This window comes from Botryllus schlosseri, chromosome 2, assembly GCF_051294905.1.
Source record: "Botryllus schlosseri isolate E-star chromosome 2, Bs_hap1, whole genome shotgun sequence".
Lineage (NCBI taxonomy): Eukaryota > Metazoa > Chordata > Ascidiacea > Stolidobranchia > Styelidae > Botryllus > Botryllus schlosseri.
In genome coordinates, this window is record NC_137237.1 from 5839573 (window position 1) to 5863848 (window position 24276).

At 39.8% G+C, this 24276-nt stretch overlaps 2 protein-coding genes across 2 annotated transcripts in view; both read left to right on the forward strand.

Moving 5' to 3' along the window:
* Nucleotides 1-9568: 9568 nt before the first annotated feature.
* On the forward strand, nucleotides 9569-23320 carry LOC145432534 (sushi repeat-containing protein SRPX2-like). The gene is made up of 3 exons (XM_080309480.1): nucleotides 9569-10370; nucleotides 20237-20446; nucleotides 23100-23320. The coding sequence occupies exons 1-3, from the start codon at nucleotides 10307-10309 to the stop codon at nucleotides 23318-23320; spliced, it is 495 nt and encodes a 164-aa protein (XP_080165606.1). The 5' UTR covers nucleotides 9569-10306.
* Nucleotides 23321-23861: 541 nt separating this feature from the next.
* LOC145432550 (uncharacterized) overlaps nucleotides 23862-24276 on the forward strand; it is a 137654-nt gene continuing 137239 nt past the window's right edge. Inside the window, exon 1 of the mRNA XM_080309482.1 lies at nucleotides 23862-24067. Within this exon, the coding sequence (XP_080165608.1) occupies nucleotides 23863-24067 (205 nt within the window). The 5' untranslated portion in view covers nucleotide 23862. The remainder of the gene's footprint in view (nucleotides 24068-24276) is intronic.

The window sequence follows — 24276 nt, forward strand, 5'->3', positions numbered from 1 at the left end:
AACAACTCTAAAATTTTCAATATGGCAAATATAGGACTTCATGAAAATATGGATTTTATGAAAGTTTTGATAAAACTGTCCATGAGAATTCAGAATATATTGTATGACGCGAAAAAACAAGCTTGCATAGCAAAATTCCTACATTAGGAATTTACGATAAAACCTCCGGGGGTACTAGGACCATCTTTCAAGGGGTTCACGAAAGGCGAATGAAAACGCGAAAACATCGAGTAATTGAATCTGGATTTAGGGCCAATCTGCGGATTGATCAACTCAGCGATTAGATAATATACGATATCCAACGATAGATAGATACTCCTGGCCAGCAAAAGTAGAGTGTCCTTGGGTATTAACATATTTTGGAATCCGTGCAATGACTGGGCGTTTTTCTGTGGCCACCGCTCGTCCATTTTTGTTACATCATGTAGACGCCACGCGAGATCCAGGTGCATTTAGTTCAATGCTAATATATATACCAAATTCATTTCACTTTTAATTTGCCATTAAAAATTTCTGCATGGTTCAATCACTGATAGAGTGTGTCACGCTGTCCGATAGGGACACAGTTTAATCAATAAACATGAACAATTAACATACTCGGTGTAAAAGGCCTAGTCACCCAGATACAAATACCATATATACCAGTGGTTCCCAAACTTTTTCGGTGTGAGGGCCAAATTTAGAATTTCAGAGTACGGTCGGGGCCGCGCGCATACTACGGCTTCGAAACGGACCCAAACAGTCATCATGGCGATTTCGGAATAGTTTTATTGCCCTGGCGAGATTTCAAAACTGTACACTGCTATGTTTACCGCTACTTATCTGCTACATTGGGTGTCCGTTGAGTGAATCAGCTTTTCTCGCCTAAACGCTCGAAGCGCGAGAAATTTATTTGGTTTCATGACTGAATTGGTCAATATGGTCGAGAATTGCATGTATTGCTATCAATTTTCACCCTGTCTCTGTTCACGTCATCTTATTTACCGGTAGGGCTGAGTGAGGTGTGTTTGAAAAGGTATAGGCCCCCTCAATAGTAATTAAACATCTCCGGGGGTATACTCGTTGGCAGGAACGTAACGGTACTTATTCGTCAGGATCCCGGGCTCCAATAGGGTGATAAACTGACCCCGCATCACGTTGTTCGCTTTTACCACGAAATTAAAATTGTACTGTTTAGTGAGACAGCGCGACGCGCGAATATTTCGATAATTCATGATAAAATCGGTGAATAAGATCGGGAATTGCATGGTTGTCCTCTTTGCCCACGTAATCAGATTTACCGTTAGAGCTGAGTGAAAGGTGTCTTTGAAACTGCGGACCCCCTAAAATTAAACATCTTCGGGCGGGTGGATCCCTAGGTATGACTTCTTTACATGATGTTATTTCGTCACCTCCTGTCTGCTATATCAAAAACTGAAACATAACACGATTTCAGATTGGTATTTCTTCACTGGCATATAATTTCATATCTGCGGGATGGTATTTGTTTTGTGAGGTTCAGATTGCCAAGACAAGAACATTCGGTGCCAGTCATTTAGGCGCCTATATGGACAATTAAACTTATGTGTATTTTGTATATATAACGAAGTTTTTGGTATTTCGAAGTTTTTGGTCAGCATAAAAGCAGTCCTTTACGGCCAAGGCGTTCTCGCTGCCGATCGTTCTGACACCTCTTGGAGTCACATGTTAGCCTACATGACCTAAAACTTTTTATGTCTTGGTGCGCTGTGGTGCGTTCATGGTACACGCTGATATGCCCATTACTATAAATCTTGCGTATATTTTCTTGGGGAACAGTACCCAATAATCAAGATACGAGGCGAATTGAAATCGCACACAGTGCGAAAAATTTTTGAAAAAGTTGCATAAATTTTAAAAAAATACTCTATAATTTATGCTAATTCACGAAATAATTTTGGCCCCCCTTCGAGCTCAGCCCCCCTCAATTGGGTGCGGCAGTTACGGCCCTGACTATAGGACTACCAATTATGCTGCTTTTAGCCGGCTAAGCAGTATGCATCTCGGCGTATTCAACCGTGAGCCACGTGTTGCACATCTAGTTATCACAGGGTTACCATACGTCCTTTTTTAGGATGATTTGTCCTCTTTTATTTTTTGTCATAAATCGATTTCTTAATATATTTTTGGGGCCGCAAGAAGGCTATCTGGGGGCCGCACTTGGGAATCACTGATATATACCATTTATTCAGTCCTTTATTATAGATTTTCTTTGTTGTCATAAGTGGTATTGTATTGTGATCTGTGTGAATACCGGTAAATTTGCACGCATAGCGAATCGACTATTAAGATAAGATTAGGGTTACCATATTTCAGCAACCCAAATTCCGGACACTCTTTAGCGCCCACTAGTGGATTTCAAAATGGGTTATGACGTCACACTAGCAAAGCTTCGCTCATAGACCAGAGGTGGTCACGATCCGGTTCAGGAGTATGTGGCTGTGTGTTGTGTAACCGGGACCGATGCGACATGTTTTCAACTCCTCCACGCCCAAATAAACAATGATTTTGAGCCCACACTATAGGGTAATCGACGCAACTTCTGGGGGGGGGGGGCGTGCTATATGAATCTGGTTTCTATATGCATCTGTTCGTTCAATTATTTGAATGAATTCTGTCAATAATATTGGTCGTTCTACTCTCCGCCCACATGATCAGAGTTAGCGGTAGAGCTGGTGGAGGATGATGACTTCGAAAATACAGGGAGCGTAATTGCACATCGTTGAGTCATGTTCATGTCCTACCGATAAGATTGTTCATCAGCCTTATGCCGGTGCGCACCACGGAGCTTTATAAACACCTCAAATCCAGTGGTTTCCAACCTTTTATGGGCGCGACTCCATCTCCAATTTGAAAATGTTCCGTGACCCAGATCAAAATTTGACGAGCTGATTACTAAGAGTCAGCACCTTTGCCCAGACTTACTCACGGGCTATTTTGGAAGCTGATTACGTTCAACATATTCGCAAACCCCAGAATAAAGGCAAACGACCCCCCCTCCACCCCCCGTTTGGAACCACTATCTTTGAATAAAGCATTTAAACGGCCTTAACAATTTCTAGGAATATACCGTTCTCCTATAATTGTGGTTGCAATTAGGCTTATTCCAGTAAATGAAGGTTGTTTTATTTATATTTTTTGGCAGGATTTGCGAGAGTGGTAGTCTCCATATTAAAATCAATAAACGTGATAGTAAATCGCGCGCAGCGCGAAGAAAAATATCATGCATCAGCATAAATATTCCAAAAAATATTGTTTTTATGCTGATTTACGAAAAAATTATGAGCCTACGTCAAAATTCCGGACAATTGGCATATTTTAGAAATTCCTCCCGGACGCTAGTTTAAACAGTGAAATCTCGGACATGTCCGGGAAATTCCGGACGTATGGCAACCCTAGATTAGATAGTGTACTGTACAGGCAGTTGGTTTTGTTTCGATTGAATTCGCTTTACGATTTCGTTGTAAATTCAGTTTTAATCTTGCTTTTGGTGGAACAGAGTGTATATTGAACATTTTGTTACTTCCTTTTGAAAAGAAAGACCAAACTAAAACATTTTCTATGGTTAACTCCATTCTAGAGATATTCAGACATGACGATGTAAAAACCACCACAGACAAAATCTGAAAATTACAAATGTGGTGAATTCTTGTGTGGGATTGTCTCGTCCTTTACATTTAATTAAACCAATTATTACTTGATCAGCTGTCTTCTTCGCAATATATTGCCTCGCTCCTAATTTGTCGTTTCTTGGTATGTTATAGTTGCTGTCCTATAGCTGTGTTGCGTATAGTGCTCGTTTTCAGTTAATAAAACCCGTGGTTACTCTGTGAAATAAAGGTCATCACAACAAAAAATAGGTTATTTTAGCGAATGTCAAAAATAAACATGCCTGGGTAGTGGGTATAGATGCAATGTGTGTTGCCGAGATTCGCCCTTAATTAAATCAACATTCTGTTTTATTTCTGCAGTTGATGAAATCTACGATTATGAAAAAACAAAGGCCCGTAAATCCAAAAATGTTCTATAGGGGATCTTATGAAAGGAGCTTAAGAACAAATGGTTGTTTAAAACATGTTTTAAACAGCGTTTTGAACAAAGGCCTTTAGAAAAAATAAAAACATGTTTTTCAAGTTGTAAAATTATGCCATAAATGCCGTCGTATACGATATAGCCAACTTGTATGATATGAGATCGTTGAAACCCTCATATTAGTCGGTTCAACAGCTATAGTACGTAGATATTTCGCCAAAGGAGCTATACTCACCTTATATTTTCAATTGTCAATCTCAAACCATTATGACGTCACAATTGAATATACATTATATTTCGATATCCCCGTAGAATAATGCATTCCGGTTTTTTCTATATCTGGAAACATTCCATTCTGATCCCATACACGATTATTTATATTAACAAGTAATCTCACCGAATGATTCTAATTTAGGTCATTGAGTCCCTGCATTTGGTATTCTCTACTATAGATAACTATGTTTGAAAAATCATGACTTGAATCCCTTCATATTGTGCAGAGAGGTTTGTAAAGTTACCAGATGTTTTTTGTGATAAATCATTATCCTGTAATAAATTCAATACGACGCGCTTCGTAACAACTGACCAAGGGTATTTTAGAGATTAAAATTCAGGTCAACATATAGCAGTTAAACTATGTAGCTATGCGAAACCAAGAAATTAAACGAAAATAACGTCCAATTTGACATGTATAGATAATGGCGATATACATTTTTCCATCCGAAATGAAATGAATTTTACAGCCATTACCTGCGAAACATCCCCGGGTGTATTGAACGGGATCATAGCAGATGGCTGTGGCAGTGATAAAAATACTGCTGAAAAATGAGATGATGATACTATATCACATATAAGTTGCTGGGTAGTCTAATTCTCCGCAGAAAGTATGTATTACATAAAACCGAATAAAGTTCAGTGTACATTTGTTTTAACGACATATAGGTTAATATTAAAACGATTCGATGAAAACTTGACTATCAACTTTAATGTTATTTTGAATCCTCAATTTTCAATTTCTTATTTGTTGGTTCATGTTCATATATAGATGTATAAAAACATTGAATTCGCAATATCTCATTTAATATAACATAAATTTCACAGCCATTACCTGCGAAACACCCCCGAATATACTGAACGCGATCATAGCGAATGGATGTGGTAGTGGAAGTCTATTAGATGCAACATGTTCAGTAACTTGTAATGATGGTTACTATATTGGGGGGGGGGGGATGAAGAGGTCACGTGTGTCGATACGCCTGGATCAGATGATACAAACAGTGTAGGCGAATGGGACTACGGCGGCATACTGTGTACATTTACCTGAGACAATGAGTTGGTTTATAACCGTTATTTCATGTTACTATAATTAGTACAATTTTCACTATTCTCCGCATACTGAAATAATGGTTATAAAATGAATTTTACAGCCATTAACTGCGACACATCTCCGGTCGTTGCGAACGGGATTATAGGAGATGGGTGTGACAATGGTAGTTCACTCGATGCAGCATGTCCAATAACCTGTAATAATGGTTACTATGTTAGTGGAGATGAAATGGTCACATGTATTGATACGCCAGGATCAGATGATACAAACAGGGTTGGCAAATGGGACTACGGCGGCACAACGTGTACAGGTAATCGGGCACAGAGGGGTGGTTATTTTCATGTTGCTAAACCACACTTAATATTGATAACTTCAGCACCACGCTTCTTGCAACATATTTTAAAATACAAAGGCTGCATGATCTTACACACACGTTTAACAGTATTTGGCTGAATTCTGAGAACTAGGGGATTGTATTTGATCGCTTTCAGTATCACCATATTGTAGCATGCGAAATTTAGTAATCGAAATGCAGCGTACGTTTTTGTACAGTTTGAGAATCAGCAATAGGTGGCGCTAAACAGTTATTTGTAGTAGACCACCAAAAATCTTCCTACGATTGGTATGTAATGTACTCATCGATTACTGCGTGATTCACCATTACGGCGTGAGACAAGCTGTCTAAACCAGTAAATATCTAGAACAGAAGGTAGCTTTGTGATTATCTTTTATCAGTTGCAAAAGTAACTTCCAGCAAGACGGTACATTCGTGAAGGCGTATCCTCCGATTGTGCACTTGGTAGGTATAGATTCAGTTACTCAGCAGATACGCCCCAGGTAAAACTTGGCTCCACATTAAGTGCAGATGCATATCATTGTAGTGATTTCTACTGCTTACAACCACAGTGTGCCTGTAATGTAACTCTCGATGTGATTGATTCTGATTCCGCTATGAGTTGTTTCCATGTGTGTTTTAAGTGTTGGGAGTTCTGATTTTGTTTCACATACTTGTATGGTGCAAGGAGATTGGCTCTTTGCGGTATCAATTATGCTGCATTAGTAGCGTTGGGCGGCTCGAATCATGGTCTTTGAATGCCGTTACTGGAATGATTGCCCGGAGAGGACTTCCAGTCGACTCGAAGTCGATATATGAGAAATGTGGAATAACCCGTGTCTCCGAATTTCAAGGCACCTATAGTCCTCGGATTTTACTTCGCAAAGCATTGTTGAATTCCCAGCCGCACTAGAAAGGACTACTTCATCAATACTATATAAGATTTTCCAATTCCATCCATCTTCCCTATAAATGCTTAATTTCGTAGGTGACATCGCAGACAAGTCCTTTCGGCATCGCCTTCACTGCAGTTATAATGGCTTTAACTGACATTGTATTATTGGTATTATTGGTATTATATTGATATTATTGTATTTTCATTACGAACAGCATACATGATTTTTCATTACAACTAATTCAGAGCGAGCTTTAGATGTTCGCTTAAACTGATGTGATCTTACGGATGAAAAAATGTTAATTCATGAAACAGTATTGATGAGTAATCGAAGTCTGCAGGAAAGATATGTGAGCACACTATTGCATCAATACCGAAAGCTATTCCGGTACTAAAATCTGTCATACGTCGCGCCTTGTAGTTCGTTAGGTACAATAAATAGTTCATGCGAACGAATTAAAAATGACTCGTCAAATATAATAACTTTTTATCACTCCTCGTTGAACCAAGCAATTACTCTTTTCATTGCCTCTTAGTTGGTGATATGTGTTTGTTTGTTGTGTGGTATTCATGGTGTTTGTCGACCACTATGGTCATTTACACCAGGCCGATATTCTTCTTATTTTCCGTAACTGCCGACTTATAGCACGGCCACCTCTAGGCTTTTGTAAGACACCGCTGACGCGGATGAGGTGGCGAGGAGGAGCCTAGGTAAACCTCCAACACTTAGGTATCGGAATTCGGAAGTCGACCTCGGTCGGACTCGAAACCGCACCCATTGGTGTTGCAGCCGCGGATTATACCACTGCGCTATCTCGCCACACTGGTGATATGTGTTAGTGCGGGCGGATCGCCAAATTCCCTGCTCCAACTCCGATCATATTTCTTCACAATGGAATCCGGCGCCGATCGGGATCCGGGAAACATAAAAAGATATGGCGGAATTGCAGTCCATGCCCCGCTCTAGTACTGTGACGAACTGAAGTCGTTTGGTGGAAATAATTTCACTATGCCGTCTTAGAACATTCAGTAGCAATTTGAGATGAGATTTGTTTAGTTTATTGTTGGTATGATTTTATCCTTTCAAAAAGACCACATGATTTCGATACAATGAAAAGAGAATAAAGTGTCCCAACAACTCGGAGTGGCGTTTGAGATCGACGGTTCTGGGCCTTCTATAGAGCAGGCCTGTCAAACTCAAGTTGCATCGCGGGCCTGATTCGGATCTTCAACTGGCTCGCGGGCCGAACCAGTCACATTATTACATATTGTTACCTAAAAGTCCATGCCTGTGTTGTGCACTTGAATATTCAATTATATATCTTATTGATCATAAGGTTCTATTCTATCAACACCTTTACGTGCAAACAATGGAATTGGCAAGATGACGATGATTGGTCGCTTGAATACAGTTATATAAATTGATAAACAGTGACTCTAACGACGATATACGTTGGCATATATTGCTGTGATGGCTGTGTTTTAGTCGTAATCTGGAAATAATCCTCTGTACGCGTTATGAGGAATATCCGAAATTTAACTGTTAACACAGACGTTGAAATTTAGTTCATTATTATTATATCGCTATTCGTGTTTTTCTAGATGTCGAGAAGCTGTTAAGTCATAAGCGAAAATGAAGTGCCACAACAGATATTTAAAATACATTTTTGCGCAACAATAATGTTCTCTATGTAGCCTGCATATACCGATTTCTAACTGGGGTTCTCCACAAATCTTTGAGTTCAGTGTGTACTTTTTCGTTCTCGGAATTAAGGTGTCAATGGCAGGTAGTTGTTGCTGATGGCCATTACAGGGAAACTGTAACACAACTATCGGATGGTTATAATGTGGCCTATGAACATACTCAACATTTTATGTCTTGAGGGATTATTTAATGCAGGGGTCAACAACCTTTTTGCAACCGAGGGCTACTTTTGCGTAATGATTGAAGCGGCGGGCTACTATTTACTCCCGCCGTTTACCCGCAACACACTGAATCTACGCTTTGATATTCATAGCACTGGGCAGGACTGGACATAATGTTATCTGTTTCTATAGCAGTCAGTGGGAAGCCTGGCATTGTATGATATCAACTAGTGCGTTGTACACTGGTATTTAACTTGACACTGCAATTCTAAGTTAGTGTTCCAGATGTGCAATAATTTAGCGTGTTTTGTGTTTGTTTTTGATTAAGTTCATGTCCGAAAAGGCTGATTCACAACGATAAGTCGAACAATAGACGCTTGCAACCTTCATAGTTGCTGCGCAAAGTGCGCATACACCACTGTAGTTTTCCGTATCAACAATGCACCAAATGTTTTCTGCACAGTGAGGTGGGGGTCATTTTGCAGTGTTACAATTTCAATCTCCTACTGTTCAGCATCCAGAAATGACAGGATTTTATTATACCGGACAGCAGCAACGATTACAGAAAGTTAGAAACATGGTATATTAAACTGCGTTTAGTGTAACAGAAACAAGCTGTGCCAAAAGATGCAATACGCAATGGGTATACAGTTAGGCTACTGAAAATCTGCTAGTACTTCACGGCTATCTGAGTCCGAATAGTAATATTGTTTACTACTTTGGCATTGTCCTGGTCGTCGAGATATCGTAACGGAACCCCCCACCATTTCAAGAAGACCGTGGACGGCATTCCGTCATGTCACCTGTATAGGCAATACGCCGTATCTTGAATTTCTGGTGATTCTATCACATACATCTATATTACTAATTGTAATTGAAGATATTTTCAAGTGTTTATCCACATGTTAGTGTGTTTTAAACAAGAATAGCTGAATCAATCAATCTATATATTTAAAAGCTCACTGGTAATAATCTGACGAATATTGGTAAATGCTGCTATTCCACCTATTTTTTAGAATGGGCTCGCTGGCTACTCATCTAGTCCTCGCGGGCTACCTGGTGCCCGCGGGCACCGGGTTGGTGACCCCTGATTTAATGAAAGTATTTCTTACTAAAATACTGAACGTTCCTCAGAAATGTGCTGGATACTCCATAGTCCGTTCTCAGGATCGCTTCGCGGGCTGGATGAGATTATCTGGCGGGTCTTTAGAGAGTCTTTAGACTATGACTATGTATAAAGATAATTCATGCACACCGATTTAAAAAGTAACGCAAAAAGGACAAGCAATAAGAATGAGGTGGCATATATTGGAAGGCGAGGTTGATATGTCAGATCGTGACACAGTAATTACTATAGGCTTCCAGAGCGGAAAATACTATTGGAGCTAATATTTTTTTATTGAAAAACTTCTCTTACCGGCAAGGAGCGCATAATTCGAGTAGGTTACTCGAAAAATCATCTGTCACTCGACCCGAATCAATAGAATTATTGCGCGATTCAGATTCAAGTACTCCAATCATTGAGCCCAGTCCTGTGCACGACATAGCACGTGGTTTATCTGCTTGTAAGTAGCCTACAACAACACTGCACCGTGTCGTGTACGCCACGTGGATACCTGCTATTTATGATGCCATGAAATATCATGACATAAAACAATAATCATTGAGGTATTGCGGCAACCATGTCTATAAAGCTCCCAGCATCCATTATTTCTATGACTTTAATCTCTCTGACTGGACATAAGTATTGCACTCACTGTTTTAGAAGCTATCATATTATCAGGGATCAGTGATAACACATTCTAAACATGTTGAAATAAAGATCTCAGATACAATGACTATTCGGGGATGTATCATAATTACTGCACTGCTCATATCGTGCAGTGACTCGACGACAGGTACGTTACCGTTATAAAACCATTTCTCAAAGTATAGTTTTAGTGTCGGTGTTTGCACAAGTACGGATGGTTTGGAAACTTAAATTGAAACTTGCTTATGCATGGCAACATCACGGTTGGCTATTTTGGGTGGAATTTTGCATGGCGTTGGACTGTGATTTTCAACCGATGTGTCACTGACGACCGTCAGGTGTTATGCTAATAATTTATGACTAGTCGCTTGTTTCTGTAGTTTACAATTTAACACCGAACGAAAATCATTAGTTAACTGATGTTAACAGATTTTCTTCGTGACATTTTTCATTCAATATCGACAGCTTGAAAGGTCGAATCATTGTTACGCAATAGTCGATACGTAACCCCACGTTGATTATTTCAATGCATATAGCTGAGCTTGAGTTCGAGGCTCATTTGCAATGCCGGATTTCATTACTCCCGCAATTGACAGTTAGCAGCTCATAAAAGAGGACCGTTATTTTAAATATTCCAATGACGGACGTAGCTGTTAAAGTTGTGGGTATAATAGAGAAAGTGCTTCCACCTAATGCACATCGCCGCACTTGTTGTATAGTTAAACATCAAAACAAACCTGGAATTTGCTTCGGATACATCCCGAATCATCCATCCAATTTAATAGTAAACAAATTCCAGAGGTAAGATTTACTTCTTACGATTGATTCAAATTTACTCTTCGATACAAAATCCTGACTTTGTGTCTCATCACGATCAAAGATTCTATGCTCACAAACAATGTTCCCTCTAAGCTGCGCGCGTGCACGGCCGCGCACAGGTAACAAAGTCGCCATACGCACAGAAAAATCACTTGAAGACGACAGCGGCGAATTTAGGCATACCGTTTCAGTTCACAAAACTGTTATCATCCACGGATTATACTACTAGACGCTGGATTCGTTATCCTCGCCGGCAGACAGTTATGACGTTAATGGATTTATCAGAACCTTTAGACGTGGTGTGAAAGACCATAGTAGCCGAACACCATTTGGAACAATACTAACAACAACAACAACAACAACAACAGAAAAATCTGTGCCGCGCACAAAAACCCGAAGTGATGACCCTTTTCATCATTACGCACTGTTGTCCGAGGGACCGGGCAGACTCATGAAAAATTAGAGGGAACATTGTTCACAAACCAGTGTTGGGATGACTCAAGTCAACTTTTTCAGATGACTTGACTTGACCCGGTGTCTCAAAAATGTGAATTGAATCGTGACTCGAAGCAAAATGTTCGAGTCAATTTCAAGTCACCAAGAAATCAACTACGTCTCTCTCAAAACCCTGATATGACCTGTGTGAGCAAACAGTCAGTCAACGATCGCGCAGCCGGATTTTAATCAGCCTCCGTCGCTAAAGTTGCAGATAAATTGACCACAAACGTAGTGATAACAGCATATGTCATCGTAGAATAGTATTATTCTATATATAGCAGTGTCTTTCTGTTAAGTGCTAATCTTAACGAAACTATTGGTTAATTAAGATATGACTAATATAGTAAGTTCTACATTTATATAACCCGACAACAATTAGTACAGGTTTAGATTGTATGGATGTGTTGAATCATATCAATTCGGTTCAACTATCTGAGGTTGCATATTCTATCACCTGTTTGGCGGACAGTACTGACGTGGCCTACATATATGTGACAGTGTTGCGATGACTCGGGTCATGACTCGACTCGAGTCACTTTTTTCGTATGACTTGAATTGACTCGGCTTTTAAGAAATCTGGATTGACTCGTGACTCGGAGCAGAATTTATGAGTCTATTTCAAGTCATTAAGTAACGCTCTCGATAAAAATGGCTTGCATATATTCGGATTGTTCTCGATACGCTTGTGTGACCTGTAAGAGTGAGCAATCACTCAATGATTTTGTATTCTACTGAGCATCCATTGTTCGATCACAAATAAATTGACTGCAAACAAATTGATCGGAGCTCGTAAACAAGTAGTTAAGTAATCTAATGGCAGAGTATTCATCTCTTTTCTATAGAATGCTCATTGTGGTCGGTACCCACCTTAACCAAACCTCTCGTATTATTTACATATAATTTTGATGAGGGTAATAAGTTTATATTACTCGTCAACCATCGGGGCAGGCTTAAATTGTACCTCACGGATGTGTAGGTAACTAGTGCATTGCATCATATCAATTCGTTTCAACTTTCTAAGGTTTCTCATTGTCTATTTTTGATGATAATTATAGACTGGTGCTATATACAGTTAGCCTACTTGGGTATAGTGTAGCAGTTCTACGTATGTTAGGGTTGTTCAGAATTGACCGACTTTCAAAAAGTCTAGGTTTTCAGTCCGTTTCCCATGCCTTATACCTTAAAAACAAATTCTGGCAACTTTTTTTGTAATTCATCCCCTGCATCCGTGTGCACATTGCCGTTTTTTCATGCACCTAAAAATTTCTTTGGAATTAGGGGATTCCCCCGTTGTCAGTGACTCGACAGGAACGGCGTGTGTTCTCATTGACGCGACGCGTATGTTCTAGCGCTGATGAAGCGCTGAGCAAGGCTGTGAAACGGGGATCATTGATTAGTCAGGTGCCTTGCTGCTTTGTTGTTGATGGACTGTGTTTACGATTGAGGTGCAGGACTTATCAGGCGGCGTTTTGACTCATGCTATTAGCGTGTTTAGCGCGTGATTAATGAACATAGTATTATAGCAGTATACAACTATTTGATATAATAGACCTGATACTCTTTTCCTTTCTACTTGGATAGAAACAAAGCTTGCAAATGTCTATTCCAGTGACTGGGGAAAACCGCCAGTCGGTTGCTCTAAATTTTTTGTCATATCCCAAAATATCAATATACTGGTATGAGTTTTTCCAATTTAGGAATAACTATCTTCGATAATCTATAACTGGATCTAATCTAGCTACTCCTGTGCAAGTTATGCAGTATGTGTTCGACCTAAAACTCTAAAAGAACTGAAATGTTTTCCACTATTCTTTGTTGCTTGACTGAGTTTATGTATATCTGTTTTTCTAGGATTAGCTGTAGTGCGAAATGTCTGAAAAAAAAAATCGTCATGTAGTGCAGCAGTACCGAAGAAAACTAGAAGAACACGATCGCAGACACAGCATTTCTTAGTTGGGCCATCTGAGGAAGCCATTACGGGATCGAAGTTGCCCACTCTGAGGCAAGTTATGCAATATGTGCTACACCTGAGAGAGCATTCATTTTAAAAAAATGAACCAGTCAAGTCACACATCCAGATCGCAGTAGATGAAGTGATCGGTTTTTGGTTACTTGCTGGCATAAAGACTATCACAAAAGTCAATGCCACTAAAAGATTGGAAACAGTATGGAAACAATGGCTGTCACTAAAGAACACTGCAGGCCGGCAATATGTATCAAAAAAACAAAGCGACTTAGAAGCCAAACTGAGTAAGCTATGGGATATAGGAGCCCCTGACGCGATAGCGACAATTGAAGCAAGTACACTTCTTTCTGACGATAAAAAACGTGAAGACATAGCATTTTATCAGGATCAAAGGGGTCCGAGATTAGCAACGATCGGTGGCAAAGATAAAGTGTTGAAAGCGAAAATCATGCTACAAAAGAGACGACCATGAGTGCAAGAGAGTCTGCACCAGCATCAAGTAGCGAAGGTGAATTTACAGAGAGCTCATCTATATCTTCACAGGTAGTTGACACTTCTCACAGCACTGATTTTGAACTTGCACAGTCGACATCTGGTCATTCCGCTAAATTCGTGACTCTAAAAGCTGCTGTAAACCTATTCAGCGACGAAGACCTATGCCAGGTTTTTGATCGCTTGAAAGTCAGTGATAATGCCGCTACCATGATAACTGCAGCACTGATTAAAGCTTGCGATGGCAACCCTAATGACTTCCATCTTTCAAGATCTGAGACCTATCGACGACGCATTGCAAATCGTTTGAAAATTTCCGAATCTATCTTTGAAAAAATATCCACCAATCCACCAGAGCACATTGCATTGCACTGGGATGGAAAGCTCACTAAGAGTCGTCTAGGATATCAATTTGAGGCCTTGGCAGTGCTCGCATCGTCTGCGTGTTCCGGCGCATTTAAGAAAGGGAAACTTCTTGGCATTCAAACTCTGGAAAGTGCTACAGGAAAAGCACAGGCTGATGCATCATTTGAACTGCTGGAACTTAGGAATTTAACAAAATCTGTTAGACCTCTTGTGTTTGACACAACATCCTCAAACACTGGTAAAAACAAAGGTGCGGTTCCGTTACTTGAAGAATTGATTAACAGGAAAGTTTTCTACAATGCCTGTCGCCATCATATTTATGAACTGGTCATTCGAGAGGTTTGGAAGTGTTTGTTTGGATCGACAACCACAGGCCCTGAAAACACGGATTTTAATACCTTCAAGAAGACGTGGAAACATATTGATAAATCAAGAAGCTATAAAACGCTGAAGTTTATTGAAGGCAGCTGATTGGCGATGAAAGCTGATGAAGCAAAGCAAGAAATAATTCCACTGATGAAACCCAATGATGGAAAGCAGAAAGAAATCTTGATAAGAGATGACTACAGAGAATGTGCAACAGGCACCTTGGCGATTTTGGATGACAAATATGTTGATCATCGTTTTCGCAAGCCTGGTGCTACTCATAGCGCTAGATGGATGAGTCAAGTCCTGTACTGTCAAAAAATGTTCATGTGGAATGAGCAAATGGACTATTCTGAAGAGTTCATTGAAAAGTTGGAACGAATCAATACATTCATTGCTTTGTTTTATGTTCCAGCTTGGTTGAAAACTGGTATTGCATGTGACGCACCTTGGAATGATCTCAAATTCCTTCATGACAAGAAAAACTTTTCAATATGCGATCTCACTGTTGCTGATGTGGCATACAAGAAATTGCGAAAACATCATTGGTATCTAACTGAGGAAATGGTGGTATTTACCATGTTCTCGGCTAATCCAAAGATTCCCGACAAACTGAAGGAAGCGATGGCTGCTATATTGCTGAAAATGCCAATCCCTGAAAAATTTCGCAGAGGTATGCCTCTCAGTCTGATCTCTGACTCTGTCTCTGAGTCAATGAGTATGGTCGATTTGATTGGGCCAGAATCGTGGTTTCTATTTGATGCTATACATGTGGAACATGATTGGTTGAGTCTTCCAGTTTCAGAATGGCATACTGATCCAGATTTCGTGACTGCTCAAGAATTTGTGAATACTGTTGAAGTAGTTAATGATTCAGCAGAGCGTATGGTAAAATTGAATACCGTCTATGCTGCGTTCATAACGAATTACAAAAAACAGCAAGCGAGCCTCCTACAAGCTGTGGAAGATCACCGGAACAGATATGCAGATTTCTCGAAAGCAACCATTTCATCCACCTGATTTATGTAATATTTTGCCTAGTTGATCTCTTTCTTTGCCTTATTTTTTCGTTTCCTGTGATGTTTATTATGTGGCTGTGAGTGGATGTTACATTTACAGTTGTATTCTCGCACATGGGGATCCAGGAAATTGATGAACAGTGCCGGGTAGGTTTGAGGGGTGTAGGATATGTGATCCAACAAAATGACTATCAGTTTTAGGTAGTTTTGAGCAGTTCTAAGGCAGTGTGGGACATGGAATGATATCCTGAACTAGGAATGCCTTATATAGTGGGGTTTTGTAGCACTCCAAACCGCAACAGCTGCATAAATCCATGTTATATGTCACTTTAACTAGGCTAGGTAAAATCGTGACCCTCTGATTTTAGGGGAATCCCCTATTTTCAGCTGCTATTCTTCCAGCTCAATGTGCACACGGATGCAGGGGACGAGTTATAAAAAAAAGTAGCCAGAATATGTTTTTAAGGTATAAGGCATGGGAATCGGACTGAAAACCTGGACTTTTTGAAAGTCGGTCAATTCTGAACAACCCTAACGTATGTGTTAGCGATACGGATCCTTTTTGCATGTATATTTAACTATATACTCGTCCCTCTATTCCAGGGGTGGGCAAACGTTTTAGCTCACGGGTCGCATTCAACATTTGAATCTATTCGCAGGCCGCACTATATAAAATTGGGATAATAAGCCAAAATCCGATATTGGTATTTGTATATTTAAAACAAACCAAACATTTGATGATAACGTACACGCGCCAGACACATTCACGAAAATTTATAATCTGGTCTTCCTGATATTGTCAAAATTTGGGAAGGAAGTCGGTTGTCCCGATTCTTAGAACTGGATGAAAATTTTATTCTGAAAGAGGCGATATGTCCATAAATCGGCTTATTATACTTTTAGTTTACCTTTAGGACACACAATGCTGACAGCATCATAACTATGTTACCTTTAAATATGCTTCTACAATATATAGGTGTTATAAATATAAATACATCTACATATTCAAAGAACGAGTTTATCTAGCACACTCGCGAATCGGTTTTCCCACTTACAGCACTTAAAGTAATAAACTTGCTCGCGTTGCCAATCTAAAATCACACACGTGGTCCGAATTAGGAAATTCATTTTCTGTGATGTTTAGCGAATGAAACCTTTCAAAATGCAAGGGCCTCAAGGTCGGGCTATCGCGCCATCAATAAAATACAAAAAATGCTAAGGTAAGAATAGAACTTATCATTATCAAATTGAACTATAATTAGAAAAAGTTTAATCAAGTACCCACAGTTAATTTAATTTCCATTACGCATTATAGCAATATTTTTACAACGTTTCTTGACGCTTTCGCTGGCCGCAAAAAACGGTATTGCAGGCCGCATGCGGCCGGCGAGCCGTAGTTTGTCCACCCCTGCTCTATTCCAACTAAATGGCAACTTTTAAACAGCTTTCAAAATGTAATGACGCAATTATGCCCCGTACTTCGAAAAAAAACTTGTCTTGGATTTTGACTTGACTCGTGACTTTAATTAACTTGACTTGATTTGAATCGACTTGATTTGACTCGACTCGAGTCACCTTTAAAAATCGATTGACTTGACTTGAATCCAGTCAAAATTTGCAATGACTCGAGATGACTCGAGACTCGAGGGTAGTGACTTGATCCCAACACTGGTACATCGCCCCGTTAAATGTGAAATTATGGGGTATTCGTTTCTCGATTCATAATTATAGTAATTCAATGCGTACTTCAATCATTTTACAAAATGCAATGGCTTGAATCATGCTTCGAACTTCGAAAATTCGACAGGATATTGTGACTTGACGGATTATTTGACTCGACTTGACTCGACTCGACTTGACTCGACTTGACTCGACTTGACTCGACTTGACTCGACTTGACTCGACTTGACTCGACTTGACTCGACTTGACTCGACTTGACTCGACTTGACTCGACTTGACTCGACTTGACTCGACTTGACTCGACTTGACTCGACTTGACTCGATTTGAATCGAGTCACCTCCGAAAATCGAGTGACTTTACTTGACTTGACTCGAGTCACCTTCAAACATAGAGTGACTTGACTTGACCCAAGTCAAAATGTGCAATGACTCGAACTGACTTGTGATTGAAGGCAGTGACTTGATCCCAGCATTGTCACAAACCAAATTTCCCTCTTAATGCCACTCGAAATTCGCAATGTAAATATGAGATCTGTACCATAATTCCAAGTCGATATCTCCATTCGGAATTATGCTTTCTCTAGCTTTGTGTCGCTAGATGCGGTCCAAGTAATCAAAAGATGATACTTCAATGGAAATAGAAGTATTTGATTACTATTCCACTCAATCACAAGCAGAAATGGGGCAGCTTTCGGATGCTAATGCGTCGAAGAATTTCGTTAGTCGATCTCTTGTGACAGCCTTCACCGAAAGATGAACTTTCGGTATCAGCGTGAAATGACTCACGAGACTCGGCTTCCATATGACATATAGATGTTCGGTAGTTTGTGACCTTATATTAGGGTTGCCATACGTCCGGAATTTCTCGGACATGTCCGGATTTTGACTGTTAAATCTGCGTCCGGGAGGAATTTCTAAAATATGCCTAAATGTCAGGAATTTTGAAGTAAGCTCATAATTTTTTCCTAAATCAAGATAAATAATATTATTTTTGGGCAGATTGATGCTACATGAAATTTTTGGGTCGCGCTGCGCGCAATTTAGTGTCACATATATTGGTCTTAATATCGGGACTACCAGCCTCGCAAAAATGCGATCAAAAAGAAATGAAAATAACATTCAGTCACAGAAATGAGTCTAATTGTTATCGCAATTACAAGATAACGGTATCTTCATAGAGTCGGTTCAGGCCGTTTGGACATGACTTAACGAAGTACAATTACGCTCCTTGCATTTCGGAAGTCATCATCATCCACCAGCTCTACCGCAAACTTTGATCATGTGGGCGGAGAGAGGATCAAATTATATAGTAATATATGGAAGAACCATTATTATTGACATATTTCATCCAAATCATTTAATGACCAGATGCATATAGTAAGCCCCAGAAGTTGCATCGATTACGATGGGCTCAAGATCAGTGTTTATTTGGGCTGGGTGGGGCCATGGCCTACTAAGGCCATGGTGGGGCTGAAAAAATGTGGCTTCGGCCCTGGTTATAACCTACAACACACAACCACATACTCCTAAACCGGATCGGGACCACCTCTAGTCGATAGACAAAGCTTTGCTGGTGTGACGTCATATTGATCCACAATGTGTTCATTTCTCATTTTAAAATCCGCTAGTGGGCGCTGAAGAGCGTCCGGAATTGGGATTACAAAAATATGGTAACCCTACCTTATATACCTATGATACCGGTTCAGGCCTTTGGTATATTGACTCGAATGGACAGTCGTTTTACAGTCCTACAATAGACACGTTTCTGGCGCACAAATCCATAGCAGCTATTCACCATTTTTCGGAAATAGGCTACTCACCTATACCCAGCCACACATGACGGTAATTCGAAATTCGTTCGCAACATCACTCTCTATGAAAATTTACGATGCACCAATAAGCTATTACAAGTGGACGACAAACGTAGCTACTTGATTAATTTTCACAAATTGACAAATTCTTGAGTAGGCCTGCATATAAAATAATAGAGGATGTTTTTGCGACATATACACAGACTCATTATACACATACACACGATCTGCGCATATGCATATACCATGAGTGAATGATGTGCATATGCCGCTGGACAAGAAAGTGCAGATTAAGCCTTTTTACGGCTTTCTAAGTCTTGCACCACCCCTCCATGCTGTCCCAGTAATGCATGAGCGCCAAGCAGGGAAGCCATGAATACCAGTGTTACTAATCAGGTCTTTGGTCTGACCCGGCCGGGGATCGAACCCACGACCTACCGTACCGATCAAGAAGCCGGACGCTTCACCATTACGCTATCTTGTCGGTTCAGCGGTAGAATTAGGCTATACTTCGTTACGAACATCCTCCAAATTTGAATGCGCATCTTACGAAATTCGATGTCAAAATGTACATAAAAATCATGCACTTAATTACACTTTCCACCAACATTCCTACTCAAATAACCTAAGGCACAATATTTGCAGACCTGCGCATTGCACATAACAGATGTTGTTACTAGCAAAATACAAGTACCCGCGATTAGTCTTTCCTAGTTGGATAGATTTCGTCATTATAAAGTTTCGTTTGTTGTGTAGCGAGAATTATGCGCGTCGTCAATTGTTCCGTAGCGCATTATAGGTTGATGAGCATTGTCCAAGGACAGGGGCTGAGCTTTCATAGAACATATGAATTTTAAGGTCTTTGACCGTATACCTAATAACCTGCGTCAGGAATGCTCTTTAAACTTATGTCGCGGGATATAATTTTTTATACATATATTCCATATAGTGCCTTGCCTTGAACCCAATCGTTATCTTTATCCTGACTTTATTCAGCGGTGACATGTACTGAAGATCCTCACTTTTCTAATGGAGCTGTCGATGCACCATGCCAGTCCAACAGTACCTCCGGTACCTCATGTTATATAACATGCAACGAAGGCTATTATTTGAGCGGCAATGGATATGTAACATGTGTCGACACTAATGTAACAGATGATACAAACGAAGACGGGAAGTGGAACTACGGAGACACTGCATGTACACGTAAGAAACCTATATATAAAGCCAGATATTTTTCAGATGTTGCATGACAAACTCCATTTCTATTCACTACATATAAGTCGATAGTGCCGAAAATGGGTCAATACAAAGATGGCATTTGGCGAAAAGGGGAACTATTACCTTAGTTGCAAAAAAAACGCTCAAACATTTCCTTTCAATTACTTTTCATTCCCGAATGACTTTTCTCCTCGAGAAAAGCATATATATAGTTGTGTCGCTAGCTCAACGAAATACGTTAATGTATCAGATAATCATGTCGGATTAGTATGTATATCGATTAGTTCAGTGCTTTTCAACCCGTGTGACGGTTCGCACTAGTGCGAATGAAAAAAAATTCAGTGCGAATGACGAGCGTGGTGCGAATGGTGCGAATGAAAAATCCGGATGAGTGCGAACGGCAAGCGTGGTGCGAATGGTGCGAATGAAAATTCCGGATGAGTGCGAATGAAAATTGTCCATGTTTCTCACTTTTTCCGACGTGGAATATTTCGAAAAAACACGATATTAAGTACAGTGAGCCCGTAACTTTTGTCGTTTGGAAGCAATTCTAAAAACTTGTTGGTAGCTAGGCTTTTCTAGTTCACAAGTGAGGAACGCTCCCGATGCGTGTATTGAGATAATATTTCCGCGCGAGAGGATTACGTCACTGCTCACTTGCTCACTTGTTCGGAAGCATCCACCGTGTATGGATATTGTATACGGACCTTATTGTAGGAATGTAGGTAATAGTAGCTGATGCTAGTGTTGACATTTGCCATATTTGAATGCAAAATATTGGAATTTTGGCACACATTCATGTTGGTTAACAGAAGAATTTAGCGTTTCTTCAACTATAACAATTAGCACATTAGATCTATAACAAGTGTTGTTTACTCGTGTACCTAACCAAGGAGTAGAGGCTGTTGTAAATAAATTAGTGTAAGCACATTAGTGTCTTACGTCCAATGAATATTTATCTTGCATCACATCGAATTATTTAGTCACTGGACAGTTTAACTACTGACCAGTGCAATGGCCTGTTTGTAATGCGAACTCCACAATTTAGGCTTAGACACGCTTTGCTGTTCCTGGACTGATGATCTCAGGCCAAGTCTGTATCGTAAAGGCATAGGCCTTTATATAACATATTGGCGATTCCACTAAGCTTGCTGATCCATAGGAAAAGTTTGCCTAGTTCGTGTTCGTACCGCCTTTGTACTACAAACTTTGTAATACTCCGAACTCTACCGGTTTAGCTTGAGCAGATGAGCAGTGAGCAGTCTGAGCACCCTCTGCAGAGCAAAATCAAATCCACCAAGTCGTATGTCTTACGATATTCCTTATGCAGCCTAATTTAAGCTTAATTAGACTGTTGAACCTTATTACTCTTTATGTATAAGGATATGTGGGAGAGTGAAGATAATTTAATTAAAATAAATTATTTCAGTCAGTTTTTCAATATTGTACGATTGACCTAAGAGTCATCCCGCAGTTGGCTAGCCGGGCCGATATAACTGTGTGTTAATCATGAATCTTATGCGAGTAATAATTATTCAAGGTGAAAGTGTTGGCTTTGACAACACAAGGATGCCGAACGTTGTTATTGAAAGATATGTTGATTTGTGTACTGGATAGATAAGAAGTGAATCTGAATGAAGCCTAAGCTTATCCATAAACAACAGTCATCAATTACTCGGATTGTGTGGGTTTGTATGGCAATGCATTCCTGATTTTAACGCCCACCGTACCATCCAATCGTCTAACATTAGGGTTACCATATTTTGGAATCGGGAAAGGAGGACACTATTTCAAAATTTTCAAACACACAATACCGGTGGAACTCCTGAAAAAGTGGTAAATTTTTACCGCTTCGTAGTCGGTTCACTGAAATAAAAAAAAAGGTCAACTTTCACTAAGCCACCGAAATACCCTCCGGAGCGTCACTTCGGTGCTGATTTACGACATTTAAGTCGAATTTCGCTATAAATTTGACAAAAATCCCTAAAAAAATAGAGGATAAAATCTCAGAAAGGAGGACATTTAGGCGTCCTCCGAGGACATTTTCAAAAACCCGAAAAAGGAGGACGTATGGCAACCCTATCTAACATACCTTAGTAAGCGAAGCATCTTTTCGATTGTCGTCAGTAAAATGAACCAAAGGTGCTAGTCGCAACATTGATGCTACGATTCAGGTGCAGTTTCACTATTTTGTGCGTTCTAAATGCAAACACATTCACATCGCTATGACGTGACATGTGGATTTAGTGGCAAAGTGATATTGTTGCGAGTGAATAATGTTCCTGGGTTCGCCCTTTAAGCTTCCAAGGAAATCACAGCACGTTAACCCCGGAAAATGCAACGAACTTCTTGAGAACAACGGGATTGCGATATCTGTGATTTTTTCTACTGCAGTGATTTTAGTGCTTGATTAGTCAATAATACGATACGCTGAATGCAAAATAATGAAGCTCTGTGTACCTCCAAGAAGCTCTTCGAATACAAAAATGATAAGTTTCTTCATTTTCTTTTCGTGTACTAAATTTCGGCTGACTGGTGCGAATGAAATTATTTTTCAAAAAAAAGTGCGAATGGAGCTCAAAAAGGTTGAAAAGCACTGGATTAGTTCAAAATGCTCGTCCTTTTATAAACTTCACAGCCATTACCTGCGAGACATCTCCGGAAGTACAGAGCGGGTATATCGCAGATGGATGTCACAGTGGAAGTCTATATGATGCTACATGTCATGTTACCTGCTATTATGGTTATTATATCAGGGGGGATGAAGTCGTCACGTGTATCGATATACCGGATTCAGGTGATACAAACAAAGAAGGCGAATGGAACTACGGTGGCATAAACTGTACAGGTATTAATTAGGGCATGATTATCGTTATGCTCACATATTCTGTTCAGTCCTACTATTAGAGTTAAACGTTAAACATAAGATGACGAATGTGAAATATTGTTGCCTCCCCTATCGTCATACCCAAAAATATTGAAATGAGAAACCAGAATGTTTGTAATGCAAACGCATTGTTTGGGGCATGGAAGGTGCAGTGTGACTGTCGTTGCCAAACGCGAATATTGCAATAATTTTATGACTACATTCATTGCAGTATAATTTATTACATGCGTTTTATTAGCTATGACTACGCGCAGTTACTGGTACAGCTTATCTGCGACGTACCTCACTAGTTTGTTCACTGTACAAACCAGACATTTCATAGTTCACAAACAATTCACATATTGTTAAACATGACAGTATAGAGACGACAATCGATGCATATTACATTTCATGTCCCTTTAGGCAAGGGGTTCCAAAACTAGGGTATGCATATCCCAAAGTAACTTCGGGGGTACGAGAGCAATTTCATGCATTATGATGACTGATTAGTCAATTTTCCTAATTCATTTTAGCTATGAAGTGTGGAGTAGCTCCTTATATTCCGAATGGATTGTATAGGGAGGGATGCCCCTCTGATACAGAAGTCAATACAACGTGCACCATAACGTGTAACGATGGGTATTATCGGAATGGAAGTAACACAGTTGAATGCATTGATGCCGACCTGGAGAGCAATACCAATGTGGATGGAGAATGGAATTACGATACTGCATGTATACGTAAGTTGTATATTATGTTGTGGTGTACTTCCGATTAAATTTCAGAAGTTATATAGATTATTGCAATGTCTAATTTGTGCACTCATATTAATATCTACGAAAATGGGTCAAATACAGATCCTATTTCGTGAAAAATTACTTGGTAATTTGCATGGGATTCTCCAACATTCGTTTCTTGCTTGACTCTCCTCCCGTAGAATAGCATATCT

What these genes read in the sequence shown, in the direction of transcription:
- LOC145432534 (XM_080309480.1), top strand. Translation starts at nt 10,307, where the DNA reads ATGACTATTCGGGGATGTATCATAATTACTGCACTGCTCATATCGTGC. An exon ending in GTGCAGTGACTCGACGACAG is followed by an intron (nt 10,371 to 20,236) that starts GTACGTTACCGT and finishes GACTTTATTCAG; the next exon opens with CGGTGACATGTACTGAAGAT. An exon ending in CGGAGACACTGCATGTACAC is followed by an intron (nt 20,447 to 23,099) that starts GTAAGAAACCTA and finishes TAAACTTCACAG; the next exon opens with CCATTACCTGCGAGACATCT.